Genomic DNA, 25596 nt, shown 5'->3' with positions numbered 1-25596 from the left:
TCAGAATGTTTGCATGCATATCACCCCCTATGCCCACTAGTAAATAGGTCTTTTAGCTGACCAGACTTCTTGTGTTGCTGGGGTTATGGTTCTGCAAGGAGACCCTAATTGGACTGCTACTGCCACTGGGAGGGAAAGCTACTTTGTGTTTAGGAAAGCTAGCCACGTAATAGGGCAGATTCTTGATGGCTAAAGTCAATGCTGTAAATTATGGCTCACAGCAGTTCCAGAGCAGAGAAGGGAATCCTTTGGTCAATACTTCTCCATTCTTTCATTTCTGAAGAGTATGGGGTGAGGCCACTTTCATTTATGACTATTATCAGAGTCAACTTACAACACCTCACCCAAAGTCACGGAAATTATGTTGGTTAGTGCCAACAAATCCAGTGCCGAGGACAAGGAAAATAACAAATACCAGTAGCTAGGTCACAGTCATAACATTTTTAAAATTTTAAATGTAAGTGTCAGGTAATAGTTTGACTTTGTAAGAATGTAGAAGCAATCAAATTATGGGCAACTAATGTTTTTGTTATAGAAATTTATTTTTCTGGATTTTTAAAAATTATTTTTGAATCATAATAAAGATCTTGGAAAGTTTCCCAAACTATTTTTTTTATATACAAGTAACATTTACCCCCTCTCCAGTTTCTCCAAACCTTGGATTTTGCTACCAATCCATTACACTGTTTAAAGCAAACATACACACACAAACAGAGAAATTTATTCATTAAAGGTTTATTACTATTAAGTAGGGTATCTGTAACATGTATTTTTTGACAGTCAGTAGCCCTAGGGGTTTTGTCTTTGTTATTCATATGGTTTATTTATTATAATTGGATAAAAATACACAAAAAGATGAAAGCAATTGTCATTGATTAGTCCTATAAAAACATTTATAGTCAAAGACATGATTTTTGCAGACTTTGTATCTTCACTAGTAACTGCGGCCAAAAAGTACATATTGTAGGGCAGGCTCTTTGCCACTGATGCACATGGCTCCAGACTGTAACTCACGAAGAGGCTTGAAAGGGATACAGAGACTCTTGGCTCCCATGGATGGTTCACCAGGCTCAATATCCTGATCCCTGCAGAACAAAAATTTAATCTATGAGAACAAATGAAATACTAAAAAATACCTCAAAATTAACTCTCCTTCCTCAAAAATGAGATGGTGGTGAGACAGAATTTAGACATATATCCTTGGATGAATCCAGCAAATTCCCCTTTTGTCATCCAAAAATCAAGATGATCACTATATACATCACTTACAAAAAAAATTGCAAAAGGGAATTTTATGGATCCACAAAAGCAAAAAAAAAGGATTTGTATAGCACCTTTCACATCCTCAGGACGTCCCAAAGCACTTTACAGCTAATGAAGTACTTTTTGAAGTGTAGTCACTGTTGTAATATAGGGAAATGCGGCAGCCAATTTGTACACAGCAATATATCACAAACAGCAATGAGATAATGACCAGATAATCTTTTTTTAAGTGACGTTGATTGAGGGATAAATATTAATGAGGACACCTGGAGAACTTGCCTGCTCTTCTTCCAATAGTGCCATGGGATCTTTTACGTCTACCAAAGTGGGTAGATGGAGTCTCAGTTTAAAGTCTCACCTGAAAGACAGCACCTCTGACAGTGCAGCACTCCCACAGTACTGTACTGAAATGCCAACCTAGATTACGTGCTCAAGTCTCTAGAGCAGGGCTACAACCCACAACCTTCTGACTCCAAGGCGGGAGTGCTACCACTGAGCCACACCTGACACCTTGTCAAAAAGTACTACGATCAAGAAGCTAAATGGCAAAAATGCAATCAATAGGACTAGCTACAGACAACTAGACTCAAAATAGAAGAACAGATTTCCAACATATGAACTCATCAGAAGCCAAAACAGATGGATAAGTTTTGAATATTGTTTGAACAGTATTTTACTAATATCACCTCATGTTTAAGCTAACATTCAAATAGAAGTTAAAATATAAGCCCATGCTTTAAAAAATGTATTCAAGAATTAATTCTAGGTCATTTTTTTCATGACTTTTACTCTGCAGAACCTTCGGATATGGATCAAATTCTACATCAGACAGCAGCAATGGATACAGGATTAAGAACACAAGATTGACATTTGCTATTACCTTGTTGTTGTTTTCTTGATCCAGTCTTCACATTCTATATTGCAACAAAAAGGAATCTGCACAATCTGAAATGAATGAGACAACTATATAAACTTCCAACCCTATAAATCAGCAGTTGTACTCGAGGTGAGAGATGTGATGCTGGAGAACAGAACACTACTCCACTTTGGTAACTTTTATTAAGTACAGGCCAAATGCAGTGTAAAGTTCTCTGTGAACAAAAGGCCCTTAGTCACTACTAGTGCATGTTTTTCCCTCCCCCGATTTCCCATGCCAGCCACACATTGACCAGAGATTACTAATTTAGTGTGCATTTGTACTACTTTTATGCAACAGGTCCACATCCTAGAGGACTGGGTTGAAACGCACCAAATATTTAATGTGAGACCCTTATATCCTGGGGGGGGGGGAACTTTCATGCCTTTAGTCTTAACCTGGATTCAAACCCAAGCCCCATAGGTGCTAACCAGTTGTGCTAAATATCCCACGTGAATATCTTAAAATCAGCAAAAGTAGAAGGCAATTAAGTGAGGTCATACCTTTCCTGAATCTAACTCCTGCTGAAATTGTTCCATTGTGTCAGCTAAAACCATATGCTCCATTAGATCCCGAGCAGCCCTTATTGTAAAAGAGGAATAAAAGCAAAAGTCAGAAAGTATTACAATCTCTATCACAGAACATAATAGCTGAATGGAAATGAATGAGTCTCCCTATTGCACCAACTTCGTCACTGACAAGAAAGTCGGTGCACTGTTAATAGCGCAAAACAATTAGTTGAATAGACAGTGCAACTAATGGCTAATATCCTTTTCTGGGTAAGCAAAAAGGGGAAGAATAGTTGAACTTTTACTGTACTAGGGTATTAAAATATGCACTGTAAACTAGGAAAAGATGTTATTGGTAAAGTTCATCTATTCTTATATTAATTTTAAATCTTGAAGTGGCAGTAAAAAGAAAATGATAGTATTTATGATTAAAAGCAATATACATTATGTACTTGCCCTACTTGGAAACATTATACTAGTGTTATTTTACCTAGTAAATATCATAAAAGACTATTTTGATAAAATGTTGTTCACTGAGGAACTGAGCTAACAATTATACACACTGAATTCCTCTGCTAAACTATGAAGACTTGTGACTTTGATAAACTAAAAAGGAATAATCCAGGATATTATAATTATATTCATAAGTTAACTTGCATAGGAATAGGAATAGGCCATTCAGCCACTCGAGCCTGTTCCGCCATTCAATTAGATCATGGCTGATATGCATCTTAAACTCCATTTACTCGCTTTGGTTTCAGATCCCTTAATACGTTTACCTAATAAAAAAACTGTATCAATGTCAGTTTTGAAATTTTCAACTGACCTAGTCTCAACAGCTTTTTGGGGGGATGTCCAGATTTCCACTACCCCTTGTGTGAGCAAGTGCTTCCTGACAACACCTCTGAATGGCCTAGCTCTAATTTTAAGGTTATGCCCCCTTGTTCTGGACTCCCCCATCAGAGGAAATAGTTTCTCTCTCTACCCTACCAAATCCTTTAATCATCTTAAACAATGATATCACCCCTTAATCTTCTATGCTCGAGGGAATACAAGCCTAGTCTATGCAACCTGTCCTCATTATTTAACCCTTTTAGTCCCGGTATCCTTCTAGTGAATCTGCATTGTACCCCCTCCAAGGCCAATAATCCTTCCTGAGGTGCAATGCCCAGAACTGAACACAGTATTCCAGATGCTTTATACAACTGCAGCATAACTTCCACCCCTTTGTATTCCAGCCCCCAACTTATGATTCCCAGTATTAAAATGGTGTATTACCTTCCTCATTAGTTTACTGTACTTCAGCTGCTATATATTAGTGAACAAGCTATTATCCAAACACAAGACACTATGGGATATTCGCTTTAAGGGAGTTTGCCATCTTACAGTAAATGTGATAATATGTTACTGGAGATGAAGGTGGTTAAGAAGTGACCTGTGATGTTTATGTCAGCAGATAGGGAACGACTCTTCCCTCTAGTAGAGAAATCCACAACATTGGGACATAATCTTAAAAATCAGCAGTTAAAAGCAAACCCATAAGAAACTTCTTTATACAAAAGGTTGCAAGAAAGCAATGGCGGCAAAAACAACTGAAGTGATTAAAAGGGAGTTACCTGGAAAGTAAAGTTATTAATGGGTATGGAGAAAAGACAGGGAACTAGAATTAAAAAGAATGTCTAGACTAGTACAGGCTTGATGGGCTGAATGGCCTACTCCCGTTCCTAAATTAAGCCCTTGTGGGGTTTGGGAGAATGACTCATTGATTTTGCCATCACTGATCACCTTGCTCAGGGAGGCGGTTGAATCAGTCATGTAGTGTGCTCTTCTCTTGTCGTACTTTCGAGAGAAGGGCCTGTTGCCTTAGATGTTCATCTCCAGAGGGAGTCCATGGATGTCGCAGTTGGGCAACATATCCATGCAGATAGAACAATATTTAGTTCAAATACACATATACTGTGAAACCTAAAAGATAATGTATACTTTGATAATTTCTACCTGTTATAAAGATTGGTCTGGATTTCCTCCAATAAATTCTTCAGTTTTGTCTCAGCAGCATCCTCAGGAATTGTAAGTTTGCTGGCAGTGTCTCGTCTGACAGCAACAAACTGATGATTTTTCATGTCCCGTGGTCCAACCTCCAGCCTGATGGGTACACCCTAAAATTGGAATAAATTAGAAAATCTTAGCTCCATTTCCTCATTGAAAATAATAAAATTTAATATTTACTATAGTATAATGCATTGAAGTTGGATGATGTGCTGCAATAGTTGCTCACAAATCTTTAATAAAGTGAGTGAAAGGTTCAGAGAGTGCTAACTAAAAATAAAGGATACCCATAATACTATATGTCAGAGTTGAGTTTGTTAGACGAGCACCAGACAAACCTTTTCCCTTAAGCTTTTAAGCATCATTGTATTTACTGGGTTTGTTGATAAATTCAACACATTTCCATCTTGACTTTATATAGTGTAAAAGTCTACTACTTACATGCTTCACAATCTGCATTGTGGGCACAGTGTAGTAATTTGCCTCAAATCAAACAGTGTAGTGCCAACAAAACTAATCAAAGAGGGTTCATGCATTTCAATACAAATATAAGTTATCCACTTACTTTCAACTCCCAGTGGTTAAACTTCCAGCCAGGTGAGTAGTTATCCCTCAAGTCAGCCCGAGCACGGATTCCAACATTAGTCAGCCGGTCAAGATACTGACTGCATTTCTTTATTAAAGAGTCTTTGTCTTCTTCTGAGAGACTATTTGTGATCCCACATGGTATTATTATAATCTGTAAAATGAGCAATCATTAAACAAAATAGACAAGTGCTCTTTAATTTTTATTTTTGTAAATTCTGTGCTTACAAGGTAAAAGATGCTAGCACTGGAAAATGAAACAATTTCTCATCTATGGTGTCAGCATCAAGCATCTCCAGATCAGGTATAACACAATTAGATGCAAAATTCTTTACAATCTGAATCAATTATCTTTATAGGTATGTAGCTCTCTGGCTCTCAGTGGACCATTCTGTTTAATGGGTTGATTCTCATTCATCCTCATGACATCAGCCATTGAAATTGCAGCTTTATAAAAACAGGACTATCATAATACGGAATGTTCTGTTAAGATGAAGCTGTGCACTTTTAAATGCACTAGCATGGAATGACTGCACTGTATTTCCCACATTATTTAGCACAAGTAAGAGAAGTCTAAGAAATTCAGCCACACCCAGTTGAATATCACTGAATACATATCAGTCAGATAGCGCTGAACGCTGTACCACTTTAGCGCTGAGAGTTTAAGATACTGAGGCATCAACACCGACCAGCAACCTCTTAATTAACCTTCTCACAAACAAAGCCAGGTTCTGATCTTTAGCCTTATCATTTGCCTGAAAAGCAATTAACCTTTGAGTGAACTCACACTAGCCTTAAAGGAACATAGCTCTCTCTCTGTGCAACAGAATACACTGAGCGTTACGTGATCAGTTTTTTTTCTTTATAAATACTGGATCATCCAATTTACCATGAGCAATACCATGGGCGATCTGCTACACAGATTGGAAACCCCGATGGTTTGTTATCTAGCAATCTTTTTACATAGTTTTCCCACAGCAGGTTCATGACATAGGTCAGAAGCGATTAATTTCTGAATGTGAAATTGAACCCCCCCCCCTCACACACTTATAGGAACAGCAAGTTTCAAAGTATAAGTGAAAAACTACTTTTTCAATGAACTCAAAGTCCCCTCCTCCAATTTCCTATTGTCCAGTGCCCATGTAACATATATTGTTTCCTGCCATTTATAGTTGTACTTTTTAAATCTGGGAATGTATAGCCACTGGAAAAATCAACTATGCAACTAATGATATTTAAACAGTGTATTTTATTATGAATGTTGATTTGATGAAGGGTACTATAATTTTAGACCTCCATTTTGCAATGACAACAACCTGGAATCCTGATTAAATTCATAAACAAGTTTCACAAGGACATTATTACTTGCCAAATAATTTTGTAGATTATTAGACTGAACAGAAACTATAGTATATATTAGTGTTATTTTAGATTATGGATTTCAACACACTGCCATTTTACCAGTGTCATTTATCCTTGTACAAGGTCTATTCAGACATTGATAATGTAAATTGCCCATGCCAAATTCTTATCTTCCAGATATTTTTTTTTAAAGCACACATACCTGCACACAAGCTACTCTAGGAGGTAATACTAAACCCTGGTTATCACCATGGACCATGGTCATAACTCCAATAGTTCGAGTCGTAATTCCCCAGGAGTTCTGGTATGCAAACTGCTTCTCTCCGGGTTTCTTTGGATCTTCAAATACAATCTCAAACATCTTAGAAAAATTCTGTCCCAAGTGGTGTGAAGTGGCTCCCTACAATTTAAAAACAGCACATTAACTACTATATCAATACTGTAGAAAGTTTATCTCATACAAATTTACAGACCAAACCCACAATACAATGTTGCACGAGAAACGAGATCTGTGAAACCCACCCTCTCTTCCCCCCTCAACATACCAAATATTTTTCATATGGCGCATGGAATTAATTACTCCTTTCCACCCTTCTTTCAGCTTACCATGCAGCAAAAATTGAAATTGATGATAAGATTTGATTTGACTAGTCTGAAATAGTTAGACCCTAAATAAATCATTTCTTTTTTTGCATGACCATTAGAGTGCTATCAACATTTTCAAGATATAAGTTGTTTAAGTATAAAATTCCAGTGATTTTGAAGCTGGAATACACTTTAGATTGAAATCTTTTATAGGCCAAGTAGTGAACTGCAGTTGCTCAGGCTGCACAGGTTGTATATTCAACTTCAAGTGTGTACACACCTGGATGGCTCTTCCACTGGCCGATATAAAGGCCTCCACTGTAGTTGTATAGTCACCACCAGCAAACTTTTCTTTTTCAGTCTTTCTTCCTTTTACTACAGGGACTGCAAGTAATTCCTCGTATACTCGTGCATATAGTTCCAGAATTTGCATGACCTACGAGGGTAGATATTAGTCAGCAAATGTTAAGACAGCACTGGTATGTAGGTTCATAATGCAGGAATACTTGTAAATAAGGCAACACTTGTGTGGATGTTAAAACCAAGGGAATGTAACATAATAAAAGGAGGCACTACCTGTTGAAATCCCAAACTTACACACTCCAAAATGATGGAAATACACCGATCAGTTGGCATTTAAAAAGAAAGACAAAGTGGCCTTTTGGCTTTAACCCTTCACATGTTCCAAGGTATCTGTAGTGTAATGGTTTGACCATTGCACTTCTAGGGGAAAAGGCTCGGACGTCTGTTACTGAAAAGTTTCAGAAATGCACATGATCTCTCTGAGTAATCTTTATCCGCCACCTAACAAGTGATTCTTCCACCCCAGAGATAGGTTCTTGATCAATTGAAGGCAATAAAACTGCCACAAACAGTGACAAAAGGGAGCCAAATTAATGAGTTAATTCAGTTCCTAACTGTCAGTCTCAAGGGCAATTAGCAACCGTTAACATTTGGATTCCTATAGTGGCAGACCAAAACTGAGATATGGCTCCACCTTGTGGCATACAGTAGCAACTAACTTGCTTTTCCTTAAATACAAACAAACAATCATACTGAAAATAAAAACCCAAGCTACATAGTACGTGCTTAAAGAGACACTGTAAAACCATTTCCTACATAATCACTTGTAGTCTAACAATTTAGTGATTAAAAAAAGGTCACAATTTAGCATTAGAGTGTATTCGTATTTGCCAGGAATGTAGCTGAGACTATTCAAAATGATTTTGTTTAGGCCTCTTACGATGCAGAAAACTACCCCAAATTGAAGTGTACACTGTACCTCCCCCCTACAATGTCTTTACCTCCTCTGTGGCCTCCTCACGAGTAGCAAATGCTGTATGCCCTTCCTGCCATAAGAACTCACGAGTGCGTAGAAATGGCTGTGGGTGTTTGAATTCCCAACGCTGTGGAATAAGAAAAATACACACAATTAGGCAACCAATCATAACCTTTATGACCAATATTAATCATTGATAACAAAAATAAAATGCTTGAAATTACAACTTGCATTTATGTAGTATCTTTAATGTAGAAAACAGCCAAGAAAACGAGGAACAGACACCAAGCCAAGGTAGGAGAGTTAAACAAAAGTTTGGTCGAAAAGGTGGATTTTGAGACGGTTTTAACGCTGGAGTGATAAATAGAGACAGAGACAGAGGGATTTAGCGATGGAGTTCAAGGGAGTAGGGACAAGGAGGCTGAAGGTTCTGCCACCAATGGTGGGGTAAAGGGAGAGCAGATGCACAAGGAGGACTGAAGGATGCAGGGGGATAAGATACAAGGTTGGACGAGGTGGCAGAGATATGGCAGCAGAGGCCGTGGAGGGATTTATGGATTGGGATTTGAAATTCAATGTGATGGGGGACCTGAAGCCAATGCAAGTAGGCAAAGATAGTGGTGACAGGATTTAGTTACCCATATACTGTCCTGTGCTGAGTTTTGGACAAGTTTATGAAGGGTGAAGGACGGAAGGCCAGCAAGGAAGATATTGAAGTCATTGATGTGTAGGAATGACAAAGATAGACAAGGGTTTCGGCATTGTTGGGGCTGAGGTAGTAGCAGAGGCAGGCAATGTCGTAAAGGTAGAAGTAAGCAAGTTTGGTGGTGGATAGAAAGAGGAGCTTGAAGCTCAGCTATGGATTGAACAGGACAGTAACCATCTTTCATTCCCCATAGGAACTTGTCAAATTTTGACAGGTTTTGAGGAATGACAATCAACAACAACTTGTATTTAATGTAGTAAAACGTTCCAAGACGCTTCACAGAAGCGTTATCAAACACAATTTTGACACCAAGCCACATAAGGAGATATTAGGATAGGTGACCAAAAGCTTGGTCAAAGAGGTAGGTTTTAAGGAGGGTTTTAAAGGAGATGAGAGGAATAAAGGGTTTAAGGAAAGGCATTTCAGAGCGTAGGACCTAGGCAGCTGAAAGCATGGCCGCCAATGGTGGAGCGATTAAAATTGGGGATGCGCAAGAGGCAAGAATTGAAGGAGTGCAGAGATCTCGATGGTTGTAAGGCTGGAGGTTACAGAGATGAGGAGGGGCGAGGCCATGGTGGGATATAAAAACAATGATGAGAATTTTAAAATCGAGGCATTCCCGGATCGGGAGCCAATGTAGGTTAGCGAACACAGGGGTGATGGGTGAACGAGACTTGGTGTGAGTTAGAATACGGACAGCAGAGTTTTAGATGAGCTCAAGTTTATGGAGGGTGGAAGATGGGAGGCCAGCCAGAAGAACATTGGAATAGTCAAGTCTAGAGGTAACAAAGGCATGAATGGGGGCTTCAGCAGCACATGAGCTGAGGCAGGAGTGGAGACGGTGATGTTACGGAGGTGGAATTAGGCAGTCTTGGTGATGGAGCGGATATGTGGTCTGAAGCTCATCTCAGGATCAAATAGGGCACCAAGGTTGCGACTGATCTGGATCAGCCTTAGACAGTGGCCAGGGAGAAGAATGGAGTTAGTGGCTAGGTTCGAAGAAAATGGCTTCGGTCTTCCTAATATTTAGTTGGTGGAAATTTTTGTTCATCCAGTACTGGATGTCGGACAAGCAGTGACAAACTAGAGGCAGTGGAGGAGTCGAGGGAGGTGGTGGTGAGGAAGAGTTGGGTGTCATCAGCGTACATGTGGAACCTGACATTGTGTTTTCGAATGATGTCGCCAACGGGCAGCATATAGATGAGAAATAGGAGGAGCCAAGGACAGATCCTTGGGGGACTCCAGAAGCGCTTCGCAGGACACACTTTGTTTGGTCATGGGGATTGCCCATGTAACACCCTGTTCCTGGCCTATATAAAGGCCTAGTATTGGCAAAATTGTTTAGTTTCTAGTTCAAAAGCTGATCTAAAAAAAACTTCCTTCAAAATTCTTTAACAATAAAACAACAAACCCTATCATCATCATCAAGAGAGGAATCATGGTGTGTGAGGTATTCCACAAGGTAGGTAATCTCACTTTCTTAGTCATGCAAGTATTCTTCACACATCTTCCAAGCCATACCAAAGTAGTGCCAATTTAGGGGAAGGTAGCTGGGGTAGCTCAACCCCCGCCACCTAAACTAATCCACTGAAAACACTGTCCCGAGTTGGTCGAATTTAAACAGCAAAGTCTGGCAAGCATGAGAGGTATCCCATGCAGCTGCCTTACAGATATGTTCAATGGAAACACAAGAGAAACCCAAATAGCAACTGGGGAACAAGTAGAATGGCCCTTTACTCTGTGATGGCCACCTGCTATGTGGTATAGTGGAGAATACATTTCATTAGCCATTTTGCTATATACTGTCTCACTACTGAAATACCAAGGTCTTCTTTCCGTATGACATACATAACTGCTGGAGTTTCCTGAGTTCAGTGAATATAAAAATAGAACACACTGTGCATTTCTATATATACAATCTTCATCTGATTGAAATGACATGGATAAAAATAGGGTACAACAATCCCTCACCCAAATCAAACCGTCACCATCTAGGGGAAAAATTCTGCGTGAGTCCAAGAACTACTCTATGCTCATGCCACATAAAATAAGGCTAGTCTACATCATCTAAAGCCTACAGGTCACTGACCCTGCAGGCTGAAGGGAGAACATGGAAAAGGACCAGATACTGGTATTTGTACCTGATCTAAAGGGTATGCTGATCCCAGGTCTACCTCAGACTACCATTCAAACCCAAGGGTAGACTCCTGTAGAGGGATGAGGGCATGAAAAAAAACATGAATTCTGACAAGCTGTGCCTAGTGTAATAGCTGAAGATAGGGTTTCACTTGGGCTCCTGGAACCACATCAAGAATAACATTTCTTCCCTGCACCACCTGGACATATAAATGCCTCACTAAACCTAGCACTATTCTTGAGTGCATCCTCATCATCCCCAATATCCTCATCTCCCTTCATTTTCTCTTCCATCGTTCACTTAGGCCTTCCTAAGGGGAAAAATGGATACAACAGAATTACTGATGAACAGACTGATGGAGACATCGCATTACATCGAGTCTACAGCACAGAAACAGGTCATTTGGCCCAACTGGTCTATGCTGGCGTTTATGTTCCTCCCACCCTTCTTCATCAGCATATCCTTCTATTATTTTCTCTTGTGCTTATCTAGCTTCCCTTTAAATGCATCTATGCTATTTGCCTCAACTGCTCCTTGTGGTAGCGCATTCCACATTCTTACCACTCTTTGCATAAAGAAGTTTCTCCTAAATTCCCTAATGGATTTATTAGTGACTATTTTATATTTATGACTCTCCCACAATTAGAAACATTTACTCTATGTCTATCCTATCAAACTCTTTCATTATCTTAAAGACCTCTATCAGGTCACCCCCTCAGCCTTCACTTTTCTACAAAAAAAGAGCCCCCAACTTGTTCAGCCTATCCTGATAAGTATATCCTCTCAGTTCTGGTATTGTCTTAGTGAATCTTTTTTGCACCTTCTCCAATGTCTCTATATCCTTTTTATAATATGGAGACCAGAACTGTGCACAGTACTCCAGGTATAGTCTAACCAAGGTTCAATACAAGTTTAACATAATTTCTCTGCTTTTCAATTTTTATCCCTCTAGAAATGAACCCCAGTACTTGGTTTGCCTTTTTTATGGTCTTATTAACCTGTGTCACTACTTTTAGTGATTTGTGTATCTGTACCCCTAGATCCCTTTGCCCCCCCTACCCCATTTAAACTACTTTCCAAGCAGTACGTGGCCTCCTTATTCTTCCTACCAAAATGCACCACCTCACATTTATCTATATTGAAATTCATTTGCCAATTACATGCCCATTCTGCAAGTTTATTAATGTCTTCTTGTATTTTGTCACATTCTTCTTTTGTATGAACTACACCTCCCAATTTGTTATCGTTTGCCATTGAAATCAATGGAGGAACATGAACTTGCTGCTGGAACACGGTAAGTAGCCACTAAAATAGACCGAAAAAGTTAGGGCTGCTCTGAACTGGTGCTAGGAGCCTGTCTTGCAGCCATGTTAATCTCGTGCATAATTAATTAAGCCAGGATTCAGCTGGAAGGAGCTTTTAGCTGTCAGAGAATTGTTTAAAACGTATGAGAGATGGGTATCAGAATTTTCAAACGTGGAATCTCATTCCTCCCAATTTTAATAGTTTTTGGACATTTAAAAAAAATTAAAAATATAAATTTAATTTTTTTAAAAACATTTTCATTGTCTCTTATCTCAGTCTTTTAATCTTACCCTCTCTTTATTTTACTTTATCTGATGTTATAGTACATCTACTAATCTTATCTGGCACTTCCTGTTTCTCAGTTTGTGTGGTTTGCAAATGAGATTCACTTTCTGGTTCTATTGCATGGCTTCAGCACAATTTCTGGCCTATTAAGGTTGGTCAAGCATGACTTTCTCTTTTGAAATTCATGCTATTATATTTTCAGTTTCAGTTTCTAGGTATCTATTACATCATTCATACCACCGATGTTAAGCTAATAGGTCTATAGTTCCCCGGACTTGTTCTATCTCCGTTTTTAAATATAGGTATCACATTAGCTGTCTGCACTATTCCCTTTTCTAATGAATTTTTTATTTATATGTAATAGTGCCTCTGCTATCTCTTCCTTAATTTCTTTTAATATGTGCGGATGCAATCCATCCAGACCAGGGGTTTTATCCTCTCTTAAGTTTGATTAGTTTATCAATTATCTTCCCCCTTTTTATCTTAAATGTTTTAATATCTTTTTCGATCTCTTCTTCTAATGTTCTGCCCACCTTGTTAGTCTCCCTGGTAAATATGGAGGCAAAGTAACTATTCAATATTTTTGCCATTTCGCCGTCATTATCGGTGAGTTTATCTTTTGCTTCCCTTAGTGGTCCAATCCCTGTTCTGATTTTTCTTTTGTTATTTATTTGTCTGTAGAATACTTCGCTATTTCTTTTTATATTCCTTGATAATTTAATTTCGTGATTCCTCTTTGCTTTCCTAATTATTTTTTGACTTCTATCCTCACCTCTTTGCACTCCCTTTTATCATCCTCTCCTTTATCTATGTACTTAGTGTATGCCTTTTTCTTTAGTTTCAATTTAACCCTTATCTCTTTATTCATCCATGGTGTTTCATTATTGGCTAATTTGTTCTTTTCTTTTAAAAAGAGGAATATATTTCTCCTGAACTCTAATGATCACCATTTTAAATATTTCCCACTGCTGTTCTATCTCTGTCAACATTATTTTTTTTCCCATTTACCTTCCCTAATTCCATTCTCATCCCCTCAAAATTAGCTTTTTTCCCCCAATCTATTACTTTGATTTTTGTCTTACTTATGTTTTTTTCAATTATTTTAAACCTTATTATGTCACGATCGCTATTGCCTAGATATTCTCCTGCACTCGCTTCTCTTATCTGCTCGGATTCATTTCCCATTACTAGATCCAGCAGTGATTCCTCTCTTGTTGGGCTTCTCACATACTGGGTAAGAAAGGAATGCGGTACAAACTGTAAAAACTCCATTCCCTTTTCCCCTCTCCCTACCTCTTGCCAGTTTATTTGGTGGCAGTTGAAATCTCTGATGATTATTAGTCAATGTTTTTTGACTCATTTCATAGATTTGCTTATATATTTCTTCCTCCACTTCCCTTCCACTATTAGGTGGTCTGTAGAATATACCTATTAATGTGATCGATTCCTTCTTATCCTTTGTCTCAATCCATATGGATTCTGTTTCTATCTTAATGTTAGTTATGTCCCTTTTCTCTATTGCCATTATGCTGTCTCTAATTAGTACAGCTACCCTAATCCCCATTCTTCCTTCCCAATCCTTTCTAAATATGTTATATCCTGCAATGTTTAACTGCCAGCCCTGTTCTTTATGTAGCCATGTTTCAGTTATTCCCACTACATCTGGCTCCTCACTACGAATTATTGCCATTTTGTTTCAGATGCTGTGCATATTGCTGTACAGCTGGATCACCTGAGAATCTCAGATAGTTATTGCTTTATAGATTAAACCTGCTGAAGACACGAGCAGATAACACTCAGAGACCAGCATAGCTTGTGCCCAAAATGATCTATTTACTAGATTAGTTAAATAAGACCAGTGTTCTGGAATTGTAAGCTGGAGATGTCAGTTTCAGCCAAGGTTGCATACAAGGAGTTAAATAAAAAGAGAAATAGAAGTATAATTAAGCACTTAAAAGCTAAAAACTGTACCTTCCTCTACTGCAGAGGCTGACTCTAGAAGTCAAATACAAATAATGTTGGTAGCTTAGAAAACCTCAAAATGGGGAACAAAAGAACTGCACCATCGTGAAGATCATAGGCCTTTGTTTAGGGCAAGAGCAGGGGATCACATGGGGGTGGTCATGATAGTTAAAATCAAAAACAGAACCAAACAAGATTAAACAAATTCTTACAATGTATGAGGGATACTTGAACAATGAAAAACCAAGAGCTTTATCCTATTCCATTTCTGTACCATGAACCATCCCAGCCAAGGAGTAGGTGGTCCGTTCCCAGGCTCCCACCAATGGTGGATTTAAATTAGTTAAGTTACTGAAAGGTGCTCAAAGGCAGTCCAGGACAATTTTGCCTGGATCTTCCATTCCATTATAATGCTTCCTTATTTCTGATGTGGAGATGCCGGTGATGGACTGGGGTTGACAATTGTAAACAATTTTACAACACCAAGTTATAGTCCAGCAATTTTATTTTAAATTCACAAGCTTTCGGAGATTTTCTCCTTCCTCAGGCAAATGTTAGCAAACATTTGCCTGAGGAAGGAGAAAATCTCCGAAAGCTTGTGAATTTAAAATAAAATTGCTGGACTATAACTTGGTGTTGTAAAATTGTTTACAATTGTCCTTATTTCTGCACTTTACAAGTTTCCAATGGTCATACTAGGGACTTCATACGTTCATCATTGGAATGAAACACTAAAACATAACTACATATTAATGCAGGTAAACATTTCCATTCAATACCTACCACTACGTTGCACCATTGATTGAGTTTGATTGGTAAATCACGATGTGACTGCACCCATTTGGCAAAGGTTGGGTACATGGCTGACAAAAAGTGAACACAAACAAGAGAGAGAATTAGGTCTTCTCGTTAAGACAAGCAACTCCTCCTTATAAGCTGTTCATCTGTAACATCCCCCAGTTCCGACGAACGGTCAACGACCTGAAACTTTAATCCTACCTTCCTTTTTCTACAGATGCTGCCTGACCTGCTGAGTGTTTCCAGCATTTTCTGTTTTTATTTCACTAAAATGATGCCAGGAATGAGAGGCTATAGTTATGATTAAAAGAACTGGGGCTCTTTTCATCAGAGCAAACATGATTAAGAGATCGTACAGATGTTATCAAAATTATGAGGGGTTTCGATAAGGTACATCAGGAAAAAACTATTTACACTGATTGGCAAACCTGTAATTAGAGGTCATAAATTGAAGATAGTCAAAACAAAGGGAGAGGTCAGGAGATTTTTTTTAAAATTAGACAGCTATAAGGATATGGAATGTCCTACTAGAAACAGCAGTGGAAGCAGAATCTATGATAAATATTTGAAAAAAATTTTTTTTTTAAAAAGGGAAAGCTCGTTCTAGAGCCGGAAGAAGGCACAATGAGCTGAATGGTTTCTTGCTATAAATTTCTGTAATTGTAGGTCAAGAGATTGTGCATTCAAGCCACACTCCCAGGTCTTGAGCACAAACACGCCTGCACACCAATGCAGTACTAAGGGACGGCTGCATTACTGGAGATACTGTGCTTCAAGTGAAGTCTGGAAACGTCTGTCTGCTTGCTCAGGTGCACATTAGAGATCCTGTAGCACTATTTGAAGAAGGGCAGAGAATTGTCCTGGTGTCCAGTTTAACATTCCACCATCAACCAATACCAAAATTAGATCAAAAGGTCATGTAACTCATTGGCTGTCTGTGGGATCTTGCTTTGTGCAAACTGACTTCTGCATTTATCTAAAAAAACAATGGCTGCACTTCAAAAAAATAATTGGATGCGAAGCACTTTTGAGATGTCTTGAGGGTATGCTAAGGTGTTCTTTAATTCAAGTTCTTCTTTCTTCATAGCTACAAGATGTATTATCAGTAGCAAATCAATAAACATTCAGAAATTACTGATCAAATTCTTTCCTACCTGTTTCACTTGTTGGTCGAAGAGCAATTGGTTCCGCTAACTCTGTTTTTCCTGATCTAGTTACCCAAGCAACCTTATTTTGAAAAAGTAAAATAATTATTAATTCCTCCATAGAACAAAACAGAAGACAGTTTATATCAAAACTTAATATTTCCCAGTCATATGCATCACTGGACTTAATTTCAATATCACTCACATTAGAATATCGTATTTCGCACAAAATTTAAAATTAAATTAAGGAAACATGATCATATTTTGGATCAAATGGCAACAAAACCTAATTTTGTATCACTCATACATAGGCAAGCCAACAGACTCAAGTGCCTGTGTGATGGGCGAGTCTTAAATACACACGTTTTGTTTCCTCAATCAACTCTCGACCTAGAGTCCGAGTGTAAAATTAAACATTCTTGCACATAGACATAAGTCACAATCCAGATTCCTAAAATCAGAAATATGCCAAACCTTTTACAGAATACATTATGAAGTCATATATCTTTAAAAGGAACACTGAAAGTGATTGGACTTCAGGTGGCTTTTGAAGGAAATATATTTATGTTCTTACCTCGGGGGCAAAGTCTGCTATATGTGACTTCTCCTTCTCAAGGGCTGCCTGAGACACAAACATGGGGAAGTAACAGTTCTCCACGCCAAGTTTCTTAATCTCACAGTCAAAGAACTCTTTGATAGCTTCCCAGATAGTATAAGACCATGGTCGGAGAATATAGCAGCCACTGACATCATAATATTCAATCAATTCTGATTTTGTAATGACCTAAGTGCAGCAAAAAAAACAATTTGCATAACTTTTACAAATTCATAAAATTGCACTTGCTAGATCAATTGTTGCAAGTGAGCGCAAATGGATTGCTCAATTTAAAAGCAAGCAGCAGCAGTAACTTGGGACCTCAAATGGTATTATCTTTACATTTTTCTAGTTTATGTAACTAGTTTATATCCTTTTGCTTTATTGCTATATTTTCTTTCACTCTTCCATTCAGTGTACAGCTTAACTTTCCATTCATAGGAACAGGAGTATGCCAATAAGCCCCACCACCCTGTTCCGCCATTCAATGAAATCATGGCTAACTCCATGTACCTGCCTTGGCTCCATCTCTTAATTCCCATGGCCAGCAAAAATGTATCAATCTCAGATTTAAAATTATTAATTGAGCTAGCATCTACTGCTTTTTGAGGGAGGGAGTACCACACTTCTACCACTCTTTGCGTGAAGAAGTGTTTCCTAACTTCTTTCCTGAATGGCCTGGCTCTGATTTTATGGTTACGTCCTCTTGTCCTAGACTCCCCCACCAGCGGAAAAAGTTTCTCTCCATATACCCTTTCAAAATCCGAAAAACCTCAATCAAATCACCCATAACCTTTTATATTTTAGGGAATACAAGCCTAGTTTATGTAATCTCTCCCCATAATCTAACTCTTGGAGCCTGATAAAAGCTTTCCTCCCTGACTGCTTTATAGATATTCTACCAAGTGTCTGCTGGTGTGGTAGACAATATCTTAGTACTGTCAGGTAATAATCTGCTGCAAACCTTCAGGGGCTAATTTTCAGTTTTGCCACTTGGGTGCTAACCTGGCAGAGCAATTTGCCCACCCATTGCAGAACCCACCCAATTTTCCTTCTATTGAAGTCAATGAAATGAAAATTAGGGTTCTACAACAGGCAATCTGCTCTGCTGGGTTACTGTCCAGGCAACAGAGTTGAAAATTACCCCCATGATGATCGCTCTCTCCTGTAAACCTGCACTTAATGGTCACTGGTAAACATCAAATTAAAGCCAGAAAAGAAAAGGAAAGTGGGGGGAGGGGGAAAAAAAGAGACACAAAAAAAGCAATAGAGGAAGTAGTCATGAAAATAGAGACAGTGAGAAGCCATATGCATCGCAGAGCAGCTTCGTTCATTTCATTCAATGGGGGCAGCAACTTTGAGGGCACAAATGCATAAATAAATTCTGTTGTGCAAATCAAAACTATTTAAAATAGCTATTATAACACTGTACATTTTAACAATTTAGAATTTAAATCTTTAAAGCTAGGTTTAAACAGTTTAATTTAAGAGTCATAATATTGAATAAAATTGACCTCAGAAAATTTCACTAAGTATTTTAATGGAAAAATTTTACCACAAGATGGATGGCTCTACAAAGCAACAACACAATATTTAGAACCTGTGGCTAACTGGGGTTCTTTTATTAAAAAAAATCAAACACCCAATCATTTAGACCAGTTTACAGTATATGCACATTACCAGTGTGTATAAAAACGCATTGAATAATGGATAAGGAGAACTGATTACAAAACATGAAATGGTTTATGATATCTGAAACCAGAGAGTAAAGCTAAAAGACATTATGGCAGATACCAATCAGGATGCTCCATCTGGTTGAAGAACAATGATATCCATAATTATAGAACTATTACAACTGCAATTACTGTTCAAAGGGACCCACCATTTTGTGTCTTTCCACTGTACAGATCACTGACAGTGGGGAGCCACATGCATCCCAGAGCAGCTTCATTCATTTCACTGAATGGGTGCAGCAACTTTGGACCGGCCATAGGACAATATTCTAAGCCTGGGCATGAAGCTTCACCCAGCTGGTTGAGGTTATTAGGGTCAGATGACCTCCTGATCAGTTCTTATGCTAGTCTGGAGTTGCAATCACCATTGAAGGGAATGGAGCTGTTCCGGACATAGGCAATTCCTCCCAGTCAGTGATGCTACCAGAAGAGGGGAAAAAGACCCCAAAAGATAAATTAGCCTAGAAAAGTCACTAAAATGATAAATTTACCATATGGTCACTTGTATTTTTGTCATTTTTTTTCTTTCAGAGAACAAGATCTGGGGGCTACTTTTAACAGAAAAGTATTTAATCTGGAACTTTCTTCCCTTTAAAAAATTGAAATGTTTATACTATTGTACTATTCCAGTTTACTAAAGTACCATCAATTTATAGCTAAACTGAAATAAACGTGTGTATTTCTGTAATAATTCTAATACAAATGACCTAAAAAGGCAGTTTAAAAAAAAATGTAAACACTTACTTGTGAATACCACTCTGCTAGATTCACTTCTTTCTTAGCTTCTAGGCCCAATCTACAAACAAGATCAAATCATTTAGAATCAACAAACAAGAACATATAATTAATCATTGAACCCTGAAGTGTAACTAAAAGTAGTAAACATTTTATTTCTCACCTAAAATGCTTTACCATCATGTATCCATTTGGACTACATAGGCTAAATGTCAGATGAGTCTCCAAACACCTGCTGATTACCACCTACTGCCCTCCCTCAGCTGATGAATCAGTCCTCCTCCATGTTGAACACCAATGGGAGGAAGCACTGAGGGTAGCAAGGGCACAGAATGTACTCTGGGTGGGGGACTTGAATGTCCATCACCAAGAGTGGCTCGGTAGCACCACTACTGACCGAGCTGGCCGAGTCCTAAAGGACATAGCTGCTAGGCTGGGCCTGCGGCAGGTGGTAAGTAAACCAACACGAGGGAAAAACTTACTTGACCTTGTCCTCACCAATCTACCTGTCGCAAATGCATCTGTCCATGACAGTATTGGTAGGAGTGATCACCACACAGTCCTCGTGGAGATGAAGTCCCGTCTTCACACTGGATACCATCCAACGTGTGGTGTGGCACTACTACCGTGCTAAATGGGATAGATTCAGAACAAATCTAGCAGCTCAAAACTGGGCATCCATGAGGCGCTGTGGGCCATCAGCAGCAGCTGTATTGTATTCCAGCTCAATCTGTAACCTCATGGCCCGGCATATTCCTCACTCTACCATTACTAACAAGCCAGGGGATCAACCCTGGTTCAATGAGGAGTGTAGAAGAGCATGCCAGAAGCAGCACCAGGCGCACCTAAAAATGAGGTGCCAACCTGGTGAAGCTACGACTCAGGACTACATGCATGCTATAGACAGAGCTAAGCGATTCCACAACCAACGGATCAGATCAAAGCTCTGCAGTCCTACCATGTCCAGTCGTGAATGGTGTGGACAATTAAACAACTAACGGGAGGAGGAGGCTCTGTAAACATCCCCATCCTCAACGATGGCGGAGTCCAGCACGAGAGTGCAAAAGACAAGGCTGAAGTGTTTGCAACCATCTTCAGCCAGAAGCGCCGAGTGGATGATCCATCTCGGCCTCCTCCCGATATCCCCACCATCACAGAAGCCAGTCTTCAGCCAATTCGATTCACTCCACGTGATATCAAGAAACGGATGAGTGCACTGGATACAGCAAAGGCTATGGGCCCCGACAACATCCCGGCTGTAGTGCTGAAGACTTGTGCTCCAGAACTAGCTGCGCCTCTAGCCAAGCTGTTCCAGTACAGCTACAACACTGGCATCTACCAGACAATGTGGAAAATTGCCCAGGTATGTCCTGTCCACAAAAAGTAGGACAAATCCAATCCGGCCAATTACTGCCCCAACAGTCTACACTCAATCATCAGCGAAGCGATGGAAGGTGTCGTCGACAATGCTATCAAGCGGCACTTACTCACCAATAACCTGCTCACCGATGCTCAGTTTGGGTTCTGCCAGGACCACTCGGCTCCAGACCTCATTACAGCCTTGGTCCAAACATGGACAAAAGAGCTGAATTCCAGAGGTGAGGTGAGAGTGACTGCCCTTGACATCAAGGCAGCATTTGACCGAGTGTGGCACCAAGGAGCCCTAGTAAAATTGAAATCAATGGGAATCAGGGGGAAAACTCTCCAGTGGCTGGAGTCATACCAAGCACAAAGGACGTGGGAGTGGTTGTTGGAGGCCAATCATCTCAGCCCCAGGACATTGCTGCAGGAGTTCCTCAAGGCAGTGTCCTAAGCCCAACCATCTTCAGCTGCTTCATCAATGACCTTCCCTCCATCATAAGGTCAGAAATGGGGATGTTCGCTGATGATTGCACAGTGTTCAGTTCCATTCGCAATCCCTCAAATAATGAAGCAGTCCATGCCCGCATGCAGCAAGACCTGGACAACATCCAGGCTTGGGCTGATAAGTGGCAAGTAACATTCGCGCCAGACAAGTGACAGGCAATGACCATCTCCAACAAGAGTGTGTCTAACCACCTCCCCTTGACATTCAACGACATTACCATCGCCGAATCCCCCACCATCAACATCCTGGGGGTCACCATTGACCAGAAACTTAACTGGACCAGCCATATAAATACTGTGGCTACAAGAGCAGGTCAGAGGCTGGGTATTCTGCGGTGAGTGACTCACCTCCTGACTCCCCAAAGCCTTTCCACCATCTACAAGGCACAAGTCAGGAGTGTGATGGAATACTCTCCACTTGCCTGGATGAGTGCAGCTCCAACAACACTCAAGAAGCTCAACACCATCCAGGACAAAGCAGCCCGCTTGATTGGCACCCCATCCACCACCCTAAACATTCACTCTCTTCACCACCGGCACACCGTGGCTGCAGTGTGTATCATCTACAGGATGCACTGCAGCAACTCACCAAGGCTTCTTCAACAGCACCTCCCAAACCCGCGACCTCTGCCACCTAGAAGAACAAGGGCAGCAGGCACATGGGAACACCACCACCTGCACGTTCCCCTCCAAGTCACACACCATCCTGACTTGGAAATATATCGCAGTTCCTTCATCGTCGCTGGGTCAAAATCCTGGAACTCCCTTCCTAACAGCACTGTGGGAGAACCTTCACCACACGGACTGCAGTGGTTCAAGAAGGCGGCTCACCACCACCTTCTCAAGGGCAATTAGGGATGGGCAATAAATGCTGGCCTTGACAGCGATGCCCACGTCCCATGAATGAATAAAAAAAACCCATCAAATCTATACCTTTAAAGGTACCCATGTGGGTCACACAGTGGGTTAGTACAGCGTAATGTTTTTTTCACATCTGGAACCCAGACCCCATTCCAGCCAGTCACATGACAGGAAAGTACCTTCTCTTCTGGAGTTTATACAGGCTCTATGTGAAATTATTTTGAGCAGTTCCATTTCAATTAATAGAATAATACAGCACACAAGGAGGCCATTTAGCCCATCATGCCTGCTCTTTGAAAGAGATATCCAATTAGTTCCACTCCACTGCTTTTTCCCCTGTAGCCCTGCAAATTCTTAGTGGTTGTAAATCCACAGCATAATGCTGCCCAAAGTCAGAAATCTCAGCTATGGAGACTATAAAAATGCTTAGTGTGGGAAGTGAAAAATAAAACTGACACTGGTGCAGTAGAAGGTGCTCCAAGACGGGGAGATAGGCGCATTGTTGCGACACAATAGAGGGAGTTTTACTCTGCACCTAGCCTGTGCTACATCCAACCACTTCTACTGACAATTGGGAGCAAATGTAGTAAATGTTCCATTCTTTAACACAGATGTACCTCACTTTTGTGACAGCAAAAAAAGTCAAAAAGTAACATAAGAATTAAATGTTTAATTTTTGTAATCCAAGTTATTTCAAATTTCAAAACTGCCACAATATCACAAATTCCTATTTCTCCCCACTCCCTGCCTCTGTCCAAGAAATGTATGGCTTTTTAAATGTATATAAATGTGTGCACATAAATACATGCACCAACATTTAGGGTTTTAGCAGAATCAGCATCTTCAAAGAAAAAATAATGAAATCCAAAACTCAATCACATTATAGGGCAAATTTCACACGGCTGCGCTTCCAATCTCTGATCTCTCTCTGACCGATCTTAAGTCGCTACTGGGCCGACAGGCACGACTGCCTGTTCGGCGAGATTTTCGGATTGACGGCTAGACAGGAATTAAAGAATTGAATCTACGATGTCTTGCCTTATTTCCAATTCAGGCTCTTGTCTAGTAAGGTTCCACTCTTGCATAACCTTGCTGAATTTGTCTTGATGCTTACTCACCGGGTTTGTTTCTTCGGTCCCTGACCTTCTCCCGCACCTCCGTTGCTTGATCCCTTCTCCTGTTCTTTTGTTGCATCTTTCTTGTGTCCCTCAGGTTTTTCAGACTTATTCTGCTTCTCAGATTTGTTCTGTTTCTCTTTTTTGTTTTTGTTCTTGTCATCACTACCTGCAGCCGGTTTATACTCCATTCCTGTTAAAGCTTTATACTGGCACTTCAAATCAAGGAGCAAGCTGACAGCAGCATCTATTATCCCCTGGAGAAAATAATAGGGGAGTGGGGTTAACAGAAGGAAAACAAAACCAAATTTGGAATCTGCAACAAAGAAGTTAACTAATTTCCCACTGCATGAAAGTATAATACCCACTAACTTATAGGCATCCAAAACTGGAATATCTAATCTTACACAAATGTTTGCTCGGGCTGGGGAAGGGAACCCTTTTCCAATTCAGGATCACCACAGTTAGCAAAGTAAAACTCCCTCTAATCTGCTCAAGCAGTGTGCTTCATCCTTTCTGACTGAGACTGGTAAATTAGTGCCAATTTATGAGCAAATCGGCACTCTTAACTCCAGTTCACTAGGAGCCAGGTTGCCAAAACACTTAGATAAAAGGAATATTTGACAGCTACATGGCAAGGTTTCAGGCTTTAATGGAATTTAGAACCCTGAATGTCAGTGTAAGGGTACAAATGTCTTCATTTTATTTATGAATCTTACTGCCTTTATAACCTCTGGAATTGAATAATATTCACTCCAGTTTGAAAAGGGGAGGGTGGGTATGTTGCTTTTGCAGGGTGCTAAAATCTGACCCGAAATAGAATGGTTGCTAATTTTTTCATCCCTTACGTGAATTAGGCAGCAAACCTAGTGGGTTCAACACTTTAAAAGAAACCCGTCCCGTTACCTTAGAAGCTTTCTCTGCTTTAAGTTTGCGCACAACTTCTCCTTGTTCTGCCACCTTGCTTTGTAGTGCTTTCTCATCAAGTCCTGGAGTTTCTGTAGAGGAGATCACGCCTGGAGCTGCTGGCCCTGCCACAGCACTAGGTGGCTTCCCTGGTTTGTACTCTTCACCAGTCTTTTGTTTATACTCCACTTTCAAGGCGAGAAGTGCTTTTACTGCTTCATCTACCTTATCCTGCATCAGAAAGTAAGATAATTAAACAGAAACAGATAGCAACGCAAATATACTGGTGCTGGAACTGCATGAACATTCATCTTTTATGCCTTGTATTTCATAACATTACCATTACAAGGATTCTTGAAGTAGAACAGTTACAGTTCCTGGAAAAGAAAAAATTAATTTCCATTTATAAATTACATGTGAAGAGGCCCCTTTAAACTCAGACATGAATTGCAAAAGGTCACAAGAAAATAAAAAACAGTTTTATCAAAGATTTTCCCTCAGTCATAAGGTTAGGAGTGGGGCTGTTCGTTGACGATGCCAGGGTTCAGCTCCATTCACAACAACTCCGATAGTGAAGCAGCGCATACCAGCCTATAGCAGGACCTGGACAACATCAAGGCTTGGGCTGACAAGTGACAAGTAACATTTGTGCTAAATAAGTGCTGGGAAATAATCAACTTGAATGAGAGAAAGTAGTCAACCCCCATGACCTTCAACAACTGCACCAGTGCCAAGTCCCCCATTATCGGCATCTTGGGAACACCAATGACAAGAAGCTTAATTGGATTAGACAGATCAACACAGAGGCTGCAAGAGCAGGGCAAAGGCTGGGCACCCTGTGGCAAATGGCTCACCTCCTGACCCCCTATCTACCATCTACAAGGGTTAAGTTAGGAGTG

General features: G+C 39.9%; 1 protein-coding gene across 1 annotated transcript in view; it reads right to left on the bottom strand.

Moving 5' to 3' along the window:
* Window positions 1–719: 719 nt before the first annotated feature.
* The window catches only part of eprs1 (glutamyl-prolyl-tRNA synthetase 1), a 64868-nt gene continuing 39991 nt past the window's right edge, over window positions 720–25596 (bottom strand). The window contains exons 20-33 of the mRNA XM_067988880.1: window positions 24698–24928; window positions 23795–24048; window positions 19959–20010; window positions 17461–17670; window positions 16896–16968; window positions 15727–15806; window positions 8574–8675; window positions 7550–7705; window positions 6887–7084; window positions 5303–5476; window positions 4687–4847; window positions 2683–2761; window positions 2144–2208; window positions 720–1085 (exon numbers count right to left, since the gene is read on the bottom strand). Of these exons, the coding sequence (XP_067844981.1) occupies window positions 935–1085; window positions 2144–2208; window positions 2683–2761; window positions 4687–4847; window positions 5303–5476; window positions 6887–7084; window positions 7550–7705; window positions 8574–8675; window positions 15727–15806; window positions 16896–16968; window positions 17461–17670; window positions 19959–20010; window positions 23795–24048; window positions 24698–24928 (1986 nt within the window). The 3' untranslated portion in view covers window positions 720–934. The remainder of the gene's footprint in view (window positions 1086–2143; window positions 2209–2682; window positions 2762–4686; window positions 4848–5302; window positions 5477–6886; window positions 7085–7549; window positions 7706–8573; window positions 8676–15726; window positions 15807–16895; window positions 16969–17460; window positions 17671–19958; window positions 20011–23794; window positions 24049–24697; window positions 24929–25596) is intronic.

This window comes from Heptranchias perlo, chromosome 8, assembly GCF_035084215.1.
Source record: "Heptranchias perlo isolate sHepPer1 chromosome 8, sHepPer1.hap1, whole genome shotgun sequence".
Lineage (NCBI taxonomy): Eukaryota > Metazoa > Chordata > Chondrichthyes > Hexanchiformes > Hexanchidae > Heptranchias > Heptranchias perlo.
Note: the sequence above shows the minus strand (reverse complement) of the source record. Positions and strands in the feature narration are given on the sequence as shown.